Below are 21227 nucleotides of genomic sequence, written 5' to 3'. Positions count from 1 at the left end.
TGTAGGCTTACTCAAAATATTTTTATTTGTTCAAGTTTTATGCCAGTACAAAAACAAAGTAGCACTGTTAGCACATGTTTTGAATAGCAAATATGTAACATGAACCTTCCAGGGTTCTGAATTTGCATTCAACAACAAATCAATGCATACGTCACACACAAGTATATCTCTACCGTCCCACATTTCTCCATGTGAAATATTCAAGATTCAATTTTGATCACAGGCTCATACATGAATGTGCAGTTAAAGGTTTGTAGCTGCCATTAAGACTTCAAAGGTTACTTCCACAGAAAACTAACTTGGAAACATACATTTGTTTTGGTTTTCGGTAGTCAGTAATACACAAAACATTTCAGAAAATGAATAAATCTACAACCAACATGTCTTTTTTTCCGCTGATCATTGGCTCACTAAGCCACATAATTCAAGACCTTGTCTGCAGTGCTGCTGGTTTAGGCTGTGATTAAACATTCTTTTTACCAGATGGTCCACATCAATCAAAGTTCAACCAACTGTTGAAAGTGCTTGATCGACAACACTCCTATATCAGTAGCTCCCCAACATTTCATAACGGGAATACATGCACACAATCCATAACACATCAAAACAATTAGACCAGTGGTGGAAGAAGTACTCGGATGTTCTACTTAATTAAAAGTAGCAATACCACAATGCAGAAATACTCTTAAAGTAAAAGGCCTGTATTCAAAAATGTTGCACAAGTAAAAGTACAAAAGTATTGGCATCAATATGGAAGTACCAAAAGTACTCAGTTTTTATACTCAAGTACAGTACTTGAGTAGATGTACTTAGTCACTTTCCACCTCTGTCTATAACATCAAATCAATAAGACACATAATTGAAGAGCTTGTCTCCAGTGCTGCTGGTTTAGATATAGTGATTTAACATTCGTTTTACCAGTTTTACTAGATAGTCCACATCAGGTTCAAGTGTTTAACCACTTGAACCACAGCATTCATATTCTGGGAGGAATATTAGCCAAAAACCCTAACTAGTTTTGGCGAAGAGATTTGGTGTTGATGGAAAAAGTAGTCTAAGTCTAATTCAAGTGCTCGCCATCAACAGCACTCCTCAATAAGCAGCTCCCCTGAACAGTACAGTTTCCTTTTGATAGCCCTGAAGCCAGGACTGAGCGTGAGTGTGTTTTTATGCCTTGAAAAGACAGAACCCTGGGCTTGCGGCCGCGCTGGGGACTTTTTGCCCTTGAAGAGTTTCTGAACCTTGTGCCACAGCCCGGCTTCGGGCCTCAGCACCAGAGTTACGTGGAAGGTCGGCACCAGGCTGGCATCCACGGCCATTTCTTCAATACAGCACGGGTCCATGTTATCCCCCTGCTCCACGCATAGATCAATGTGCGCCCCCCTGAGGCCGCAAGGCTCACTGTCGGCCAGGTGCAGCAGTTCCTCTCTGATGTGCTGCAGTAACAGGTCAGGTAAGATGAGTTTGGGGCAGCAGCCCATGACATTAAGACGTGATTCATCACTGAGGCTTTGTGCTATGGCCGCCACGACCTCCGTAGCCAGAGTCTCTTCCAGAGGATAAGTGCTCTCTGACACAGATATGTCCATAGAACCTAAAATAAAGAAGAACACACATTAGTCAAATCCTCAGTGTTATTTATTTTTAGTTGAGGAATTGTAAGGGTCCATTAGGACCCCTGGTGGTCCCCAGACCTGACATTGAGAACCAGTACATTAAGTACATAGTAGATTCAAGATTTGTATTGTTCCCATCAACGTATCAACAAGATAAAATAGAAAAGAAAAATACAATAAAAAAAATAACCAATATAATACAATAACGACTGGACACTGTGGGGTGCCTTTGTTAGGTGCATGGGTCCATGTCAAGCTACTGAAATTTGACTTAACGGTATGTGATTTTTGGTTAAAAAAAAAGTAAAGCTCTCATTGTAATCAAGGCCATATTGTGTTTGTTCATTAACAGGGGTCTCCCCATCTCTCCAGCTCTTACAGAAAATACATTCAGGAGGATTGCCGGTTTCAGCCAATCAGGACACAGACAATTGTGTAGCGTGCCACTGTCTGCTCACTGTGCTCAGTCATTTCTTTGAGTCATCACTTGTCATTTCACTTGTTTAGTACCCTCTCCTGATTGGATCAAATCGGTACCCCAACCTGAAAATGGTTAGCTACTATCAGAATATAGAGCTATTTGATTGATTGATTGAATACTTTATTAACAGTTTGACCAAAAAAAGCACAGAAAGTACAGTTCTATACAAAAGGATGCTAAAAGGATTAAAACCCAAGAAAGCACTATGGCTAGTTGTTTCCAACAATTTAACACTTATTACAACAAAATACATATCACTTACTGCACCTTTAATTGCATGTCATTTGTTCATTCTAAAATACATGTTGCAGTTGATCAGAACAATGCAAATATGTATTTATTATTTTTAATCTGACAATCTGAATGAAGGAGGGGGCTGAACATTGCCTACTGCATGGCAATGTTACTCTTGTGCAAAAGATGATAACTTTACCTTGCCTAAACAACAGACAATGCTCAGTCTCTTTGTGCAACACTCAGTAAAGGAGACACACTCACCAGTTTCACTGCATTGGTCTGAGTCCAGGCTGTGTCTGGAACCCTTGTTGTTCAGGTCAGTCAGCTTCTGGAAGAGAACATTTCCCCAGGATAAGCGCGCTGATGAACCGCTACGATGATCCTCCACCGGGGAGGGAGGAAAACTGCTGCCATCCATGGAATTGTCGCAAGAGAAAGACATTTTGATACAAAATATAACAGCTACTGTAAAACAGGACCACCAGACCAGCTGGAAAAAAACAGTGCACTGGCAACAATGGAACAATGCTTTAAATACCCAAGCCGAGAGGCTCCTCCCACTGGAAATCCTGGCCAATGAGAGTGCGCGACACGTACCCAGCGTCCTACACTGCCTGGTAACATTTTGGGTCCATTGGAGATTGGACACGGACAGTAAGCGGCGACGCCGAGCCGAACACCCTACCCCCACCGCAAATCTCTCTCTCACACACACTTCAAAGGGGCTTTATTGGCATGAGAAAACATAGAAAACATACGTTTTTACATTGCCAAAGCAAATACGGAACAAACCAAACACACTTTGGAAGTGTAGGCCTACCCCCCCCAACTCCAAACTAGTCCTCTCTACAAACTACCCCACCACCAGTTTTGACAAAGTGCGTCAAACAATGTTTCTCAAGAAAGAAAGGATTTCAACATACAACTTTGTCATCATTAATACCCACTGACATCTAGAAAATTACTTTCAAAAAGTCCCTGACGGTAATATTACGTGTCAAAACGTAATTATCAGGAACATAGAACTCCATAATCAGCTTTTTCTTTATCAACATAAAGTACTATAGGCTGGCTGATAGCTGAAGGAAAAACATACAGTACATTATTGAAACACCACATTATGTATTTCTGTTAGTCATGTTAAATAAAAGTGCATCACAATCACTAGGCTCATCATCATCAGCTGTGCCTATTGCCTTCATATTTCACAATAATTGTAGAGTGACTAAGTGAACTCTGCTGAATAGGCTACTGGTGGTTTGGACATGGTTTGGCATGGTTTACAGACAGCTTGCACACAGCTGGGGTTTCCCCCAATCCTCGCGTCGAGACATTTTGTGAAGACCATGACGTCGCCACTATTGATTTGTTTAATTTAGCAATAGGTTATTTTATTAGTTTAGGACTACGTACACACATGTTGCTTCAAATCATAAGCTGCTTGATCAAAGCTGGGTCACGTTCGACACTTCTGTGCGTCGAATTGCCACAACGCATTGCAAGTCTAGTCATCCCGGTGCCCACTCTTCCTAGTGCCCAGTCTTCTCCACCCCTAAGTGCCCACTCTTCCAGGTGCCCACATGATCCTAGTGCCCAGTTATCCTGGTGCCCAGTCTTCTCCACCCCTAAGTGCCCACTCTACCAGGTGCCCAGTTATCCTGGTGGTGCCCACTCTTCCAGCCAGGTGCCCACATGTCCCTAGTGCCCACTCGTCCAAGGTGCCCAGTTGTCCCCATAGTGCCCAGAATGTTTTGGTGCCCACCTATCCTGTTACTGTCTAGCGTAGCACAATTACACGTGTTCTTGAAAAGTTTTAATTAGCCTAATTAGGAACGAAAAACTGGACGCTGTACATTTCTTTAATAATGAATGATTATGCTACTAGCCTATTCAACACTTGAAAATGCTGAGATTCCTGGACATTTGTGTCATTTTGATTCCTGGTCTTTTGTCATTTTTCCTGGGCTTTAGGTCGGCTATTTTCAAATGGCCGAAATGCATACTGGGCTGAAGTGGGTAATGAATGTTTTGTAATAATAATCAAAATCTACAACTTAACTAGTAACTCAATATTTAAAATAGTAATGGAGTAAACGTATAATATTTGCCTCTGAGCTGTTAGTTGAGTAGAAGTATAAGTACTGAAAACTGGAAATACTCCAGTAAAGTAAAACATACCTCAACATTGTACTTTATAAGTACAGTAGCCTACTTGGTTGCTTTACACCACTGTAGGCTACCCCCAGTTAACTAGCACCCCAGGCCATAACCGGCCATAACTCACCATGACACTAAAACCCAGGCCTAGTCGACACATACGCTTGAGCACGTTCTGCTCAAAGCCTCAAACAAAAGGTTTCCCAATTGATGACTATAGCCTACAGTGGAAAATTCCAATGCTCCCCCAACAATTTGTAGAGGTAGGCTGTTTACAATTCATGTCATTATTGCACAAAAGCACATGCATGCACACTACCCTCGAAACCGCTCTGCTTTGTGTATCCAGTTTTCAGTTTATAGTCTAAGTATCTACAGTATGTTTTATCAAAGAATATGATTAGGCCTATAATAATAATACAAAGTAAGCCTACAAGAAAAGTGTAAAACTATTGTTGTTGTTTTTCAGTCCTCATCTCTACATAGATGATTTGTTTGTTTGTTTTACTCTAACCAAAGTAGCAAGAAATGTAGTCAAAATGCAGAAATGGGAAACCAAAGAAATAGTCAAATCAACACCATCTATCCAGCCAATCCTTCAAGGGTGTAGTACAATTAATCACCAGAAGATGGCGTCAGTGAATCACCTACATTCTTGTGCAAATGGTAATAAACGAATGTTACTGGGGTGGAAGCAGTCATAAATAATGTTAAGAGATTTTAAGCGCGCGCGCGTGTGTGTGTGTGTGTGTGTGTGTGTGTGTGTGTGTGTGTGTGTGTGTGTGTACACACACACACAAGTGCTTGTATACATACTGTATATTAATACATACATGTATTATTTATCCACGGGCTCTGGCTCTCCCTTGGGCAGTTAATTACAAAATAAGCCTTGGATGGATTCAGTACATGTTACATTTCGTAAGAGGCGCTATCAATGATCACAGCTGTCTTCTCTGTTCACTTCATTAATGCATGCCTCTTCATTCTGGAGATGGAATGGAGATCTCTCACATTGGCTTGGATATTTTGCCTGGGGTAAAGCTAGCTAATGAAAAAATTTGGGAGATATTCAAATCAGTATCATTATTATTTCAAGCTTTTGCCTCGATTATGATCATTGGAGGATTACCAAAATTGCAGTGATTTTTGCTATTTTTGTACACCATTGTAATACAGTGTAAAGTGGTTGGACAAATCGATTAAATTAAGAAATCCGTTATTATGTTTTCATGTCAATTTGTTGATATAAAAGGTAAAAAAAAAAAATGCTTCTCTGTAATTCGATTAACCTACATGAGCCAGATCAAGTCGGTTATTGGTTCTAAATATTGGTTTTGTTATATTTTCGGCTAATTGCCCAGCCCTAGGCAAAGCATTAATTGTAACCTGTCATACAAAAGACGAAATACAATGTGACAGCTCTTGTGTTCTACAATTCAAAGGGGCCTAGGAGAGCTGTTAGGCTAGCCTGCCTCGGGCTATGTAAGACATGAATAATACATTTATCACCAAATGGTTGCTTAAGTATGGATTTTCTCCCCCCAGGAACTTACATTAATCAGAGGTGCTTGGTAGTAAAACACAGAGAGATTTGTCTCACAATGGTATGGAGATAATGAGGGGAAACCAATTATGAACCACGTTTAAGGAGAGTAGCCTACATGAAGTAATCCACATTTTACCCCTCAGAAAATGTTCAAAATGAAACTGAAATAAACTCTTACATGTATGAATTATTGGAGAAAATGTTAACCCAAATCTTCTCTTATGGGGTCCCTAACACAAAATATATCCAGATACCCCCAAATACATAACAATTTGGGGGTCCTTGACATGAAAATGTTTGCGGAGAGGACCACTGGTTAGTATACTATTCCTGCCTTGTTCTCTGTCTCTCCTGCTACTCTGTAGGTATTACATACACCAAATGAACAGGGCTACAGGTCAATCCAGGATTCACTTTAAAGAAATTTCAACAGACAACTCATAACTAAAAACAGTGTTCTCTCTCAAACTTCCTAGCTGTTCACAGTGCATAATTTCCAAATGAATTGATCAAACTGGTAACACTTTATTTACTTCCTATAAAGGAAGTACAGTGGACAGTTGCACAGTGGACAAAGAACATTTATTTTTTTAGGTTCTTCCTTGCTTGCACATTTCAGCTAGCAGCAAACAGTGGAACCTCCTTTAAATGAAAGCGTTCTGCTCTTTCTTGTCTGAATGAGGGTCATCGGAGCTGATGAAGTCACAACCGTTTAATATCTTAATAATTTATTTATTCTTAAGGGTGGTAATAGGGCAGTAAAAGTGGTCTTAAATGTATCAGTGGTCAGATATTCTATTGTCTATTTTCCTGAATGTTGTGAATTTAGTTGACTCAGTGTGGTCCTAAGAGACTTCCTCCAAGTACGGCTATGGTGAGTGATGGTAAACAGCTGCATCTTGTATCTTTGAGCATACAGTATCTGATAAAGTACATCAGTATGCAAACTAGATTAGATTGAATCAGCACAAAGTGACCACAGTGTCACGACTAAGTATATCAAATGCATATTGTACGTAGAGTGAATCAGTGCAAACAGATAAGGTTTAGGCACGTCAAGCCTAAGATCTGAATATGAATATGCACACAGAACAATCAAGTGAGTGTTATCCATCCATTAGTACTGTATACAGATTGAGGGGTTTGGTATGGTAAAAGGTGATGGTGTGTATCAAAGTTAAAATTTACTGTCAGTGCAAGGGGCTAAAAAAGGAAAAATAGTATACATTACATCTTCTTATTATACTGTACATCCAGGTTGTTTAATAGAGCAGTTACGATCTGCAATAATGATCAGTGGAATTATTGTGGTCCAGTTTTCATTCAATAGGCAGCTTTACCCCATTTGACTTCATTCGGAAAAAAAGCACTGCTTTGACATTCTACTTTATTGTTTTTATATAAGATTACACTACAGAGACCCGAGTCCCAGCAGCCGGTGATGAATCTCTTTCAGAAAGTTCAGGTCGCCCATAATGTACTGCTGAGATATCCATATCTGGAACATGACAAGACAAATGGCACTCTTTCCAAATGCATAGTTTACATAACCCGTGGTTTTATTTAGAAAATGAGGTTTTAAAAGTTTGATATCGTCTTCTTTACTGGGCCATCACTTCTGAGCTCATGGAAGAATGTTCTCTAAATTGTACAATTGTGACAAGAAGTCATTCCAGAGTCGGTTTGGTTTGTGCTTATAAAACAAAACAGATGTAATAAATGTCACATAGCGGATGATACTGTATAGTGCTCTTCTTCTTTTCCGTAATAGAACACTTTTAGCCCATTATGTCCAAAAAAAAGTGGCCTTTAAGGAATCGATCTAATGCGAGCCCCAGCCAACCGCGTAGAGTCCAATTACTCCACATTAAGCCTAAATGCACGTCTAAATCCAAAGTTGCTGTGTAAAGTGTTGGTGCTTTGATAGAGAACAGCAGATCTCAGCAGGATTTTTCCAAACATCACGGTTTCTCCTGTCCCCCGTGGGAGTGAAGATCCTTTTCTGCCTCCCCTAGCAATAAATCAAACCCTAAATGGAACACTGTCCCAACTCCAACTTCGGGAGAGACGCAGACACACACAGAGGCAAAAGATAGACACTGTTCTCTACTCTTGTCTGTGCTAAAGGGCTTTCAGATAAAGACGCAGCTCAAATGACCGAGGTGCTGCAGGGTGCCAACACATTTAGAGATGGAATGAAACTTTAGTCTCCTTTTAGGGGAGAAAAAAATAAGAGGAAGCCTTTCACAGCTTCTGTCACAGTTTGGTTGATTTGATGAAAAGTGACAAAAACATGATAAATCGTGCTGATATCACAGCTTTGTTCGTACTAAAGTGGACTCACACATTTGAGCCTGTCTAAAACATATCTCATGATAACATTCGTTGCTATGGTTACAGATGTGGAAACTCACACTCACTGAATTAAAGCAATGTTGAACGTTTGGTAGAAATTGGGTTGCATGCGGTTGCATACATATGCATGTAGCTGCCTGGTCAGGAAATAAGTACAAATATTGTCGATTATCTTTATCTGTTGCTTCTGTGGCCAAGGAACTGGATTGCACAATCATTGTATGTTGAAACAAAGTCTCAAAATCACATCTGAAAGCAGATTCTGCTAATATATTTATCCTGGTACGTTTTTGTCTAAATGAAAGGCTGCATTCATGTTATATTACCCTTGATGGAAGTTGACAGGCCATAGAAATGAGATAGGCTACCACAGATGTTCTTTTTATCCAGATCCAATAATACAAAGGCTAGTGTCCCGATACCAATACCAATTCTTCTAAAAGTAATTAGTGAACAAGAAATTTCTGTAGCAGTGAGGCTGCAAGCCAAATGACCCCCTCAGATATGTCATGGCAGCATTACATCTAATGAAATGATAATGAAATAGAAACAACAAGCTGAGTGGGTGAGAGAGGCTGTCTGGGATTCGTAAGGCTGGCAGTTCGGGCCCTGGAGAAGTGTGTCGAAGTGTCCCTGAGCAAGACACAAGGGATAATTCACCCAAATAAATAAAAAATGTTTCTATCGATTGGTCACCCCATGGAGACTTGAATTCATGGATATTTTTTAAATTTTTGCCGCATTCCTAAGCCAATAATTTGATGACCAGCGGACCGGTAGGCAGCGGTTCCGGTAGGAGACACAAAGGAGACTCTTTGTGTCTCCTACCGGAACCGCTGCCGGTCATCAAATGATTGGCTTAGGAATGTGACAAAAACTAAAACAGTTCCATGAATTCAAGTCTCCATGGGGTGACTAATAGTTTTGGGGGTGAACTATCCCTTTAACCCCTAACTGATGTCCGGGTGCCTTAAAAATGGCATTCACTGCTAGTTAGGATGGATAAATGCAGTGGAAAAATACCACATATATGTGCAAATGTACTGTGGCAAAAACCCCCAACAAATCTGTAGCGGTCGTTTCATCTACAAGATCACAACATGCAAGCTTGTGAGCTTGTAGATCGGCTATTTTTGAATATAGCCAAAATAGGGCTAAAGTGGTTAAACGGTTCTTCATCTTGCTGGGGACCCCCTGGAACCCCCCCCCCCCCCCTCCCAAGGTCCCGGGACCCCCACCTTTGAGAACCACTGATTTACATAATCATAATGAAAAGTATGGAGAAAACAGTTCAAAAGGGTTAAAACATTTGCCTGACCCATATGACAGCAGTGATGTATAATTCCACGAGTAATGTGACTTACCATCATGTCTTCAGGGAGATGGAAGGGATGAGGAGAGTTTTAGTCTGTGGGAGAGTTGGCAGTCAATGCACGCACAGATGAACAGCAAAGTGGCCACCAATTCTACTGACATGGCTGAGTGGGGATGTGTTAGCATACTGGCTCTCCCTACCTCTTGCCATTCAATGGCATTGGCACTACAGAGTACAGACTATTAAGAAGAATGGGTGAATGTTTTTTGGTTGAAATGAGTTTCTGTTCTACTGTCAAATATTCATTAATGCCAGACAATGTCTCCCCAAAGAGCCATTAGAAGTGTATGGAGCTGAAATGACCTGGCTGGCACTCGAAGCATTCCCGGCCTATAACTATGGTTATATGTTTCTAAAATAACATGGACCCCTTCGCCATATTATGCTGATGTTTCTAAAAGAATGTGTCGTGTACACACCTGCATATGATGCTTGCAGTGGAGTTTACTTATAGCTTGCAGATTTACTGATCCAAAAACGTGAACATAGGCAGTACAAACAGCTCTGGCATTCTCTGTCCCTGGTAAAAACCCACTACTTCACACCTGCAAACCTGTGAAGTTCAGTGTTTCTGGTGGTCTCTCCAGGTTACAGAGGCACTGGTCCTTCACACAGCGAGAGATGAGTTTGTAGACGACCGTCGTTCTTCATGGGAGAGAAGAAGACACTACTAGTACTCACTCACTCTCTCCTGCTGTTTGCACTGTCTGGCACTGACATTTCCAGGCATATTTTGTCATTTCCAACTAGCTTACCTTGCATGTAGAGTAGACTCATTATGATACAGGACTGGATATAATAAAACTACATGTACCGTTGGCCCACTCCATGTAACACCTTTGGGCCTCTCTCTCTCTCTCTCTCTCTCTCTCTCTCTCTCTCTCTCTCTCTCTCTCTCTCTCTCTCTCTCTCTCTCTCTCTCTCTCTCTCTCTCTCTCTCTCTCTCTCTCTCTCTCTCATGTGAAAGAGTCAACAACTGTACAATGATATAGAAATAACAGCTAGTTGGAGTGGGAGGTTGCCAGGTCGGTGTCTTTTCCAGCAGCACGGGAGCAAAAACAGCTGTGTGTACCAACGTAATGTGTTGGAAGTAGATGCATCACAGAATCACCATAATGTATTGTCGTGGGCCTCCCACCTGCTCCTTGCATCGCTTTAGGGGTCAAGCAGGCACTGCATTTAACTTTTAATTAATTAACTGTTAATAAGAAATGAGAACGCAAGCAGCCAGGTCAAGTAGTAACTAGTTAACATGTTAATTTATTAGCACTTTATTGGGCTTTAAAGGTAGACTTTAATCGTATCACAAATTCTCTTGGCTTTGGATAACTGAATCGGGCCTGTTCCCACCACAAAGTACGTTTTTTTCTCTGACTTTTATAAACCCTGTAAAAACTAAACTGCTTTCATCAAGTTTGGAAAATTGATGCACCATGTAGGATGGCTGAGGTATGAGCAATCACACCTGGCCTGAGGCAAACTAATTAGAGCTGGGTGTGAGGACACACCTGTTGTGCATCAAACTAATCGATGCAGACGGCATAAATCAAACCATATTATTTTGGGGGGCTCTAAAGATCATAGGTCACTTATATACCAACAACAATATTATGCAGACCTTCTTAGACATTAATCACATTAATCACAAATTATCTTGGCTTTGGAGAACTGAATCGTCCTGTTCCCACCAGAAAAGTGAAGGGTGTTTTCTGACTTTAATACGTACCCTGTAAGAACAAAACAGCTTTCCTAAGTCTGAAACAGTGATGCACCACGATAGACCTTTTTTACAGCTGTACACCTCTATGGATACGGTTACACATCTGCGCCAGAAGCATTGTTGCCAAGTCATGCCGAGGTGACAGAGGTGTTTTTTAAATATTAATGTTATATCATCCTTAAAATCTGAGTGTGGTTGCCAATTATTTGGGGGCCCACTTGCAATATCCTCACGGCCCACAGGTTGGGAAACGCTGTATTAAAGTGTCAACGACTGCTGTGGGAAACGTCTAAGAGGTGAACATGGGACTCCCTCTTTCCAGGGTGTTTCGCCCAGGGACCGCCCCAAATAACCGCCCCCCAAATAATCCTACACATCTATGCCTAAACTTAACCCTCAAAACCACGCCCATCAGAGGCGAAACACCCTGGAAAGCCAGGTGAATGTAAGTGCGAGCCAGGTGAACGTACTGCAGGAAGGACCAAACAGAAGACAGACAGAGATGTATGGTGGCCTTGCTGGGCCACGTAGTCCAGTTTATTTTATTATTAAACACAGTAATTGATACACATTATGATACAATGGACACTTGTTCAGTCAAGCAGTATATGTTTCTGCTGGCCTTTCAAGGAAATACAGGGGAGTAATGGCTGACAGTCTGCCTTCTGGTACACACAGTATATATACAAGAGTTCAAGAGTGAGTGAGGAGTGAGAAATGGTTCGTATAAGCCTCCAGTGAGACGGCACTAACTGTCACAAAGCATATGAGATGGAAAAGGTTAAGTCAAGGTTGCATCTCAATAGTCTAATCGCCTCCCTTTGTGGATAAAAACTATTCTGGTTGCACTGACAACTTTCAACCTGGCGTCCCTGTTTTTGGGGCATGTCAGGTAAAAAACAAAAAACCAAAAAAAAAGTAAAATCTTCAGAAATAGCTCAAAACAAATGCAGATCTACAAGCTCACACCGCGTCGCATTGCGATACGTTGTGAGTTTGCAGATCGGCTATTGTCTGTATTTGTCGTACAACAGAGAATATAGGGCTTGAGTGGTTCACATAGTTATGGCGTTGGCAACGGGAAAGGGGTCAATGTAGCCAGTTTGGACTATTGAAATGCACCCGGTGGTGTGTATCTGTATTCGTTACGCGAGCACATGACAAGGGTAACCGGTACAGTGGGCCCAAGATCTCAAGGGCACCATTTTTTATTTATTTTTATATTTACATTTACTTGATAAATGGGGGGCCAAATACATATAGATTTGTAGAACATTTCTACAATTGCTACAAAACCTGTGGCTAGCCAGTCATTTTGGGCATAAACGGGTAAATTCAGGTCTGATAATGATGTTCAAATCACGTATGCTTTACATTATTTCCCACCATTTTCCAAAGCATACACTTAATTTATTCTTAAATCTTTCACATTTTGGGAAAGATAGCTAATTTAACATTGAAGTGCCCACAATGTTTAAGGGGCCAACTCGACCTGTATCCCATGACAAGCACCTGCGGCTGCTTAAGAGTCTCTGGTGTCGAAACAGCTAAAAACTGCTCAAACGTAGTTCAAAGGACATACAGTATAACAACAGAATAGAACAAAGATTTCACAAGTATGAAGGACAAAGTTCCTGACTGCTCAGAACCCATCGTTTTGTCTAACATATCGATAATATTTCCCCCCTTTCCCATCCCCGTTAGTTAGAAGCACACCCTATAGCGTTGACTACTAATCTTTACTTACAGTATTTTGTTTTTCCGTTTCTCTCCCCGCCTGTGCAATCCTTTTTTATTTCCCTCCTGTTTTGTCAATGATCCAGTGTTGACCCTAGTGTAGCTTAAACATGTTCATCTCTTTACAGGATCAGTTTGTGTGTTTATGTAATTGTGTGCCTGTGTGTGTGTGTGTGTGTGTGTGTGTGTGTGTGTGTGTGTGTGTGTGTGTGTGTGTGTGTGTGTGTGTGTGTGTGTGTGCGTGTGTGGGTGTGCGCGTGTGCGTGTGTGTGTGTGTGTGTGTGGGAGAGAGGGAGAACGATAGATCGAGATACCCCTGTGGTGATGTCGGCCACAAACCCTTTTTATTCATTATAATTTCTTTTTTTTTTACCAAATATATCCTCCGTCGTCCACTTCTCCCACCTCCCCCTCCTCCTCCTCGGCCTCCTCTGCGTTCTCCTCCGCCTCCTTCTCCTGCTCCTCGTCCTCCCAGCCCACCCCGCTGCCAAAATCACCCGAATACGCCACTTCATCATCTGCAGGGAGGAGAGGAGAGGAGGGGAGGGGAGGGGGATTGAATGACCCGCTGTGATTGTCTCATACAGTATATTAGATTCTGTTTCATTTCCAGTCGTGGAAGAAGCACTGAGATGGTTATTCTTTTACTTAACCCATTAAGACCTGAGGTCCGATTCTACAAATGCCTTCTAAATCAGTAGTCCTCAAACTGTTTTGTGCCAAGGACCCACAAAACGATGTATAATTGGCCGTGGACCCCCCCCCCCATCTGGAAAGGTTTCGTGCCAGGGACCCCCAGAAGAGAACATTTGTGTTAAAAAAAAAAAAACAGCAGATGTACAAGCTCGCAGTGCAGCATGAAGTATTCTGAATACCTGCATTAAAAAATGTTACTTGAGTAAATTTGCAAAAGTATTGCCAGGTAAATATACTTACAGTGCCAAAAGAACAGTGCCAAAGAAAAAAATTCAAAACTCATTATGAATGGCCCAATTTACTATTTCTTTATCAAATCTGTCAAACTTATTTCGGAAATAGCCGATCAACAAGCTCACACCACGTTTTATTGCGATGCATTGTGAGCTTGTAGAGCGGCTATTTCCAAAAAGACAAAGTATTGCATACGGCTTGATTGGTTATAGGTTTCGCAATAATAATCTAAATCTACAACTAACTAGTGACTAAAGTTTTCAAATAATTATAGTGGAGTTAAAAGTACAATATTTGCCTCTGAGATGTAGTGGAGTAGAAGCACTAAGTAATGAAAAATACTCAAGTTAAGTAAAACAAAATTGGACTTAAGCACAGTACTTGAGTAAACGTACTCAATTACTTTCCACCACTGGACAGAACAGAAGGGAGGGGGGTTGAACAACCCCGCTGTGACAGCCTCATACGTTGCATAAAATTCTGTTCATTTCCATGTCTGCCTCCTCCACTTCGATGGAGCCCGTCCTAATCCAATGATAAACGCCGGAATCAATTTAAAAACATTGACGGCAACGAGAAAGAAAAGGGCATGTGTTTGACTTTGTCTGGAATTTAATAGCTATTTCTAAACCTTGCCAGGGGAGCCATTCTTATCAGGCGCACAGGTTCAGTCCAAACCGGCCCTCATTTATCTTGACAGACTTTTTCTCAAAGCGACAAGCGGTCCTTTTGGAATGCAAATGACCGCAGACACATGAATGTAGCACTGGTCCCTGCAGTGACTTATGTTCCAGCAGGCTTCTGAGCTCCTTTTAATATAAAGGGAAGCCTTGTGCAAAATGTGCAAGAATATAATATGGGTGGTGGAGACGGGTTGTGATGAAATGACGTGCATTCACTGCGACCCAGCAGAAGGGTGCATTGTTCATGAAAAGAAAAGAAAAGAAGATTCTTGCTCATTGTCTTGTACGTTTAACTTCAACATGCTGTATTGACAGGGGTTGTAAAGTACATTTATTCCAGTACTGTACTCAAGTACAATTTCAAGGTACCTACAGCGTGACACAAAGTGAAGCGCTGTGCGCTTGCTTGTGCAAGCTTGTACATCTGCTATTTTTGAACATTTTTGAAAAATCGTGAAAATGTTTTTTAACACAAATATTCTCTTTTTCCGGGGATCCCCGATTCCCTGGCACAAAATATTTTCAGATGGGGGTCCATGGCCAAATACATATCAATTTGGGGGTGCAATTGGCACAAAAAAGTTTGAGAATGACTGATTTTCGAAGGCATTTGTAGGTCGGCTGCAGGTCTCAATGGGTTAAGTCCAAAATCTGAGTACTTGACTGTACTGACTGTTTGGACACGGGGGGGGGGGGGACTTAACTTACCACAATCAGGCTTGCCGCGAATCCTGGAGGCCGCTACCTCTGCCCCGCGCTGATCCACACACCAGCACTCCCCTCTGTCACACTGCTGCTTCCTGTAGTAGCCGTCCTCGTCACAGCTGGGGATGAACAGACCTGGCAACCACACAACAGCAGCAACATCATCATCACACTCCAGCACCGACGGCCGAGCCTCATCTACGCCGCCGTGACAAAGTGTCACGCAAACGTGTCGCTCGACAAACAAGACGCATTTTCAACTGACAAATACGTACTTTTTGCTTGATACTTTGGTGCTGAAAGATGTCAGGTTTGAATCACTTTAAACCTATATCTCCATATTGTAACTCTTTGCGTTTTTTCATAAATGAATGCCCTACTTGATCATACTACAACGTCACACAAAAGTAGCAGATCTGCAAGCTCGAAACGCAGTGCTTCGCGCCGCATTTCGAGCTTGCAGATCTACTACATTTGCAACTTTTTAGAATTAGCAAAAATATGACGTTTCCACCCAACAGACACAATACACTTAGATGACTGGAGTCCACCAAGGCTTCAGGCCCCCTCCTTTTTTCCCCTCTATCTATACCAAAATATCTTGGCCAAAAATAGCAGATCTACTGTACAAGCTCACAACACGTTGCAACGCGCCACGATGGGAGCTTGTAGATTTGTTCGCCCCATAATAGGGACTCGAGGGTTTGAGTGGTTAAGGGCATATTTTATGCCACATCACTTCAACTGTGCTCTCTCTACAGTATCTGAACACCCCCCCCCCCCCCCCCGCCCGCACGCGCGCGCACACACACACACACACACACACACACACACACACACACACACACACACACACATCGTGTCACCACATGTGGGACCAAGGCTAAGTGTAAATGAATGCATATACAGCGTCGTCGTCTTTCATTCCGTTCCATTCCATATTCATTGAATATAAATCAATTCATTGGGCAGCAGAAGGACGGTGATGAATAAGTGTTTAGTCAGCGTTTTGCACCAGGGGGCTGGGCTAATCTTCCTGGGACAAAAGAAGGACGCGTGGGCTTTGAGCCGCCTCTGCTTATTAACCTTTACATGTATATGAATCGTTGCCGCCCGCGATTCAACACCGAGCTCGATATACAGCCAAGGTGGCTGACGGCACCACACACTAAGAGATGTACTGAGGAGGAACATTTCTCACTGGTGTAGCAGGGGTGAAATGTTGTGGATTTTTCTTAGCAGACAAGATGGATTTGTCATAAAAAACAATGAATAGGTTGTCACAAAAAACAATGAATAAGTTATGCTTATATACATCTAAAAATGCACAGGATCAGTGTGTGTGTCAGTCTCGAGCATATCTCAAGGACCGTCTTGACTGATGGACTTGGTCGGACCGAAATTCCCCAAATCTCTCCATCTGTCTGTGTCTGTCTGTCTCTGTATGTAGTCAATTTTATGCCCATTTATGGAGCTCTCTCTCTCTGTCTATCTGTCTGTCTGTCTGTCTGTCTGTCTGTCTGTCTGTCTGTCTGTCTGTCTGTCTGCCTGTCTGTCTGTCTGTGTCCCTTTTATCCCCACAGACACTATGATAATGTAGTGTACTCTGACAACAGGTACAGCGGGTATTGCCTAGCCGGAGGGGCATGCGTTCCCAACGGGCGTCGGCGATGTTACTGTAAAATAACAAGAGAAATATGACACAGTCATATTATACCAGGTTGCAGATACATACAGTGGCCGAACACAGTATTGCGGGTCGTCTTTAGATTCCATATTCTGAGAGGACATTGAGCCCTCATTGGCTAAATGACCAGCCAATGAGGAAAAAGTCACGCAAAAGGACCAGCCAGGGGCATCGTTACGTGGGGGCTTCGGTGGCTATAGCCACCAATGTTTTATCCAAAGCCACCAATAATTAAAAATAAATAAATAAATAAATCATTTTTTATTTTATCTCTCTCAGTGCCACGCCCCGAGATATCCCGAGTTTTTCCCGAGTACCCTCCGTGCCAGCACGAGAAATCCCGAGTTTTTACTTTTGACTGTGGTCGCGCTATACTGTTTATTTTTCATGATCACTTTCGCTTCCTGACTCCTTCAGACTCATTGGGTTCCGGTTTCATGACGCAGATTCCATTTTTTTCCCGCGATCATTTTTGGCCAGAATAGGGAAAGTCACGGTTTTTCACACGGTATAAAAAACAAACGGAGAGGTCCACGTCTACTCTCTTTGGTCTGGGTGACGATCAGTCATCGTAGTCGTGTATCACATCGTAATTTAGCCCGATCAACGATTGTCAAAAATGTCAACATCCGGTTATGACCGGATATGACGTGAGCCTGTTTGGGAGGGGGCGAGTGAGCCAGCGAGGTCATCAATGTGTCGATTTGTTGCTCTCTACTGGTAGAACTGTATTATGGGTTTAAAAACCCAATCAGATCATTTATTTGAATGAAAAATTCTGGCACTGGGGGAGTACTTTATGAAAATACTCTTGGCACTGAAAGAGTTAATTATATATTTTTGAATTATATAATTATATATATTTTTGAATTATACATGTTGCCTGGGGGGCTAAGCCCCCAACCTAGTAGAGACCTAGCAACGCGTCTGGGACCAGCCAATGGGGAAAAAGTGACCACTAGCGAGTGTAGATATAGACCAGGTTTGGCAACCTGGTAAAAACAGGAGGTGGCATGTAAAGCTTAAACTACACTCCATCGAAGAATGCTATTGCTTGCTGAAAACAACAGATTTCCAAGCGTCATGCGACACATTATTAGCCTGAAAATGTTGTTATTTTCTGCGAATGACACCGTCATTCTGCAAAGTATAAATTACTTTGACTGGAACACAAATGAAACTGGGCCCGGCGGTGTTGTGTCTCTCCGTGCAGTCTCTCTGGGAGACGAGCCTTCAAGGGAACATCTAACTTCTCAACCCCAGGCTGGCACACACTTCCCCTGATCTCTGCACCGTGCCCACTCACCACGCCACGTCCTTGAAAAGTCCTGATTCAGAGCCCGGACAGCCTGCCAAAACCTTCAATACCCATATGCACACGTGAACACACACATGCTCAAACACCAAACGCACACGCACACACGAACACACACATGCTCAAACAAATACGCACACACACGTGAACACACACATGCTCAAACACACGTACACCCACTGATGGTTGCTATCCCTTGCCGTCTGTCATCACATTGTATTCCAGAGGACCGATCAGAAAGTAATCCCAGCCTCCTGTTTTGTCGTCTGCTTGATGGAATGACTCCAGCAGTGGTGCAAAGTACATTTACTCGAGTACTGTACTTGAGCACAATTTAGAGGTACTTTACTTGCGTATATGTCCATTTCTAGTCCACTGCATCTCTGACGCTGATTAGTCGGCTGTCTCTCTGACAACCTGACAACTAGCTAACAACGGTCATTGTGACCATCCCATCGCCTGACCCTACAGGCCATGGGATTTAGACTCTATCTCTGTCAATGTCATTAAACATGGCATCTTTGAACCAATTATAACCAGTGGTGTAAAGTAACTAAGTACATTTACTCAAGTACTGTACTTAATTACAATTTTGAGGTACTTTTACTTACTGGAGTATTTCAAAATTTCAGTACTTTTACTTTTACTCCACTACATCTCAAGAAAAATATTGTACTTTTACTCCACTACAATTATTTGAAAACTTTAGTTACTAGTTACTTTGTACATTTTTATTACCCACACTTCAGCCCTATATACATTTTGGCCATTTGAAAATAGCCGATCCACAAGCTCACAATGCGTCGCGATGCGACGCACTGTGAGCTTGTAGATCTGCTATTTTCAAAGGATATTTATACATTTGAAAACTGGTGAGATGGGACATTCTGCATAATGAGTACTTTCTACTTTTAGTACTTTAAGTACATTTTGATACCAATACTTTTGTACTTTTACTCAAGTAAAGGTTTTATTCCAGACTTTTACTTATAACAAAGTGTTTCTACATTGCAGTGTTCTGTTGATACTTTGACTTGAGTAAAACATTTGAGTACTTTTTCAACCACTGAATATAACGGTACAATTATGTGAATGATGACAAAAAAAATATGTTTTGCACTCGCCGCAGAGTGCAAGTCATTCTGCACTCTCCGTGCTCAATAGCGCCACTTGTGGCTGAAGGAGAGTCCCATTGTGTCGTCGTTATGAAAGTGCGTTGACATGGTCCATACAGTGTGATACGTACCGAATTTCCTCTTGCCTCCTTCTTGCACCTGGATCCGCTCGAGCTCCGCCAGGCAGGGGGGCTCTGGGGGAGAAAATAAACGGTCCTTACAACCCGATAATCACAGCAAATTACAGAGCACGCACACACAGGCGCACACACTCGCACGCACGCACGCACGCACGCACGCACGCACGCACGCACGCACGCACGCACGCACGCACGCACGCACGCACGCATCTCTTTTCCATTTTAACACTGAAAATAGCGACACGTTGTGAGCTTGGAGATCTGCTATTAGGGATCGTTTAGCGCCGTGGTGTTCATGGTTCATGTTCATGGTTCATGTTCATCGTTTATGGCTGCTGTGGTGTTGTTTTTTTAAGCTGCACTAAAATGAATTTCACCCACTTTTTTACCTTGTAAACCTGTGATGTGACAATAAAAAACTGATTCTGATTCTGCTATTATCAGTGCACGACACCAGCGCGCAACTAGTATGAATCAGACATAACCCCAGCCTGAATCTTTTCCTAATTGTAAGCCCAGCACCACAAATCTAGTTTTTTAACCATAAAAACAACCATTTACCTTGTGTGAATACCAGGAAAATGATCTTCAAAATGACTATTTCTCGAATTCTGCTATAATTATGGGGACATTTTATGGGGACACACACGCGCGCACGCACACGCACACACGCACACGCACACACGCACACACACACACACACACACACACACACACACACACACACACACAGCAAATACACAAGCAGACACAGTGCAATCACACCATTATAACCCGATCAGCGCCTAAACACCCGAGTCTTCCTTCTGAACTCGTGAAATTGGAAAAGCAATTCAAACACACAGCTCCTTCATATCGTAGCATGGTATGAGAGAGAGAGATTTCCCAGCATGCCTCTGGGCACACACACAACTTTAGCAGGTCTGTTATTCTGTTATTGCGTTATTATTTTCTATGGGGAATATATGTGTGTGTGTGTGTGTGTGTGTGTGTGTGGGGGGGGGGGGGGGGTGTTTATGATTTATGTAGTTGGTTTGTGTTCCTTAACCCATTAAGACCGGGAACGCATCTGTGTGTAATTTTTAGATTCCTTTTGGCTATTCAAAATAGCAGATCTACAAGCTCATAGCGCGGCACCGAGTGCCGCACTATGAGCTTGTATATCTGCTATTTTTGAATAGCCAAAGAAATTTTAAAATGACACACTTTCCCGGTCTGAATGGGTTAATAATTTCTTTCTAATATTCTCCCAATGTAGTCATTATGCCAATTCCCACCCATGTGTATTAGTCCCTGTCACTGGCAACCCTGTACTGTTGTGTCTTGGGGAGGGTGTAGACAACCACATGTCTCCTCCAATACGGATCAAAATCAAATTCGAAATGCCCTGGCCCTGGCGGAAACTTTTCAACTATTCGACTGCTG

At 42.2% G+C, this 21227-nt stretch overlaps 2 protein-coding genes across 2 annotated transcripts in view; both read right to left on the bottom strand.

The window, feature by feature from the left end:
• Nucleotides 1-5: 5 nt before the first annotated feature.
• On the bottom strand, nt 6-2818 carry LOC308099783 (DNA damage-inducible transcript 4 protein-like). Its single transcript, XM_080448571.1, has 2 exons — nt 2596-2818; nt 6-1594 (listed from the first exon to the last, which is right to left on the bottom strand). The coding sequence occupies exons 1-2, from the start codon at nt 2774-2776 to the stop codon at nt 1080-1082; spliced, it is 696 nt and encodes a 231-aa protein (XP_080304697.1). The 5' UTR covers nt 2777-2818; the 3' UTR covers nt 6-1079.
• Nucleotides 2819-12077: 9259 nt separating this feature from the next.
• Nucleotides 12078-21227, bottom strand: part of spock2 (SPARC (osteonectin), cwcv and kazal like domains proteoglycan 2) — a 72112-nt gene continuing 62962 nt past the window's right edge. Inside the window, exons 8-10 of the mRNA XM_080449330.1 lie at nt 19794-19856; nt 15549-15680; nt 12078-13745 (exon numbers count right to left, since the gene is read on the bottom strand). Of these exons, the coding sequence (XP_080305456.1) occupies nt 13597-13745; nt 15549-15680; nt 19794-19856 (344 nt within the window). The 3' untranslated portion in view covers nt 12078-13596. The remainder of the gene's footprint in view (nt 13746-15548; nt 15681-19793; nt 19857-21227) is intronic.

The sequence above is a fragment of the Gymnoscopelus braueri genome (genome assembly GCF_963280865.1).
Source record: "Gymnoscopelus braueri genome assembly, chromosome: 14".
Taxonomy (NCBI): domain Eukaryota; kingdom Metazoa; phylum Chordata; class Actinopteri; order Myctophiformes; family Myctophidae; genus Gymnoscopelus; species Gymnoscopelus braueri.
The sequence above is the reverse complement of the archived record's forward strand: the minus strand, read 5'-3'. Positions and strand labels throughout refer to the sequence as shown.

Bases quoted from the DNA above. Each gene is read 5' to 3' on its own strand.
- LOC308099783 (XM_080448571.1), bottom strand. From the start codon at position 2,776: ATGTCTTTCTCTTGCGACAATTCCATGGATGGCAGCAGTTTTCCTCCC. The intron at 1,595-2,595 runs GTGAGTGTGTCT...TCTTTATTTTAG, and splicing joins AGACCAATGCAGTGAAACTG to GTTCTATGGACATATCTGTG.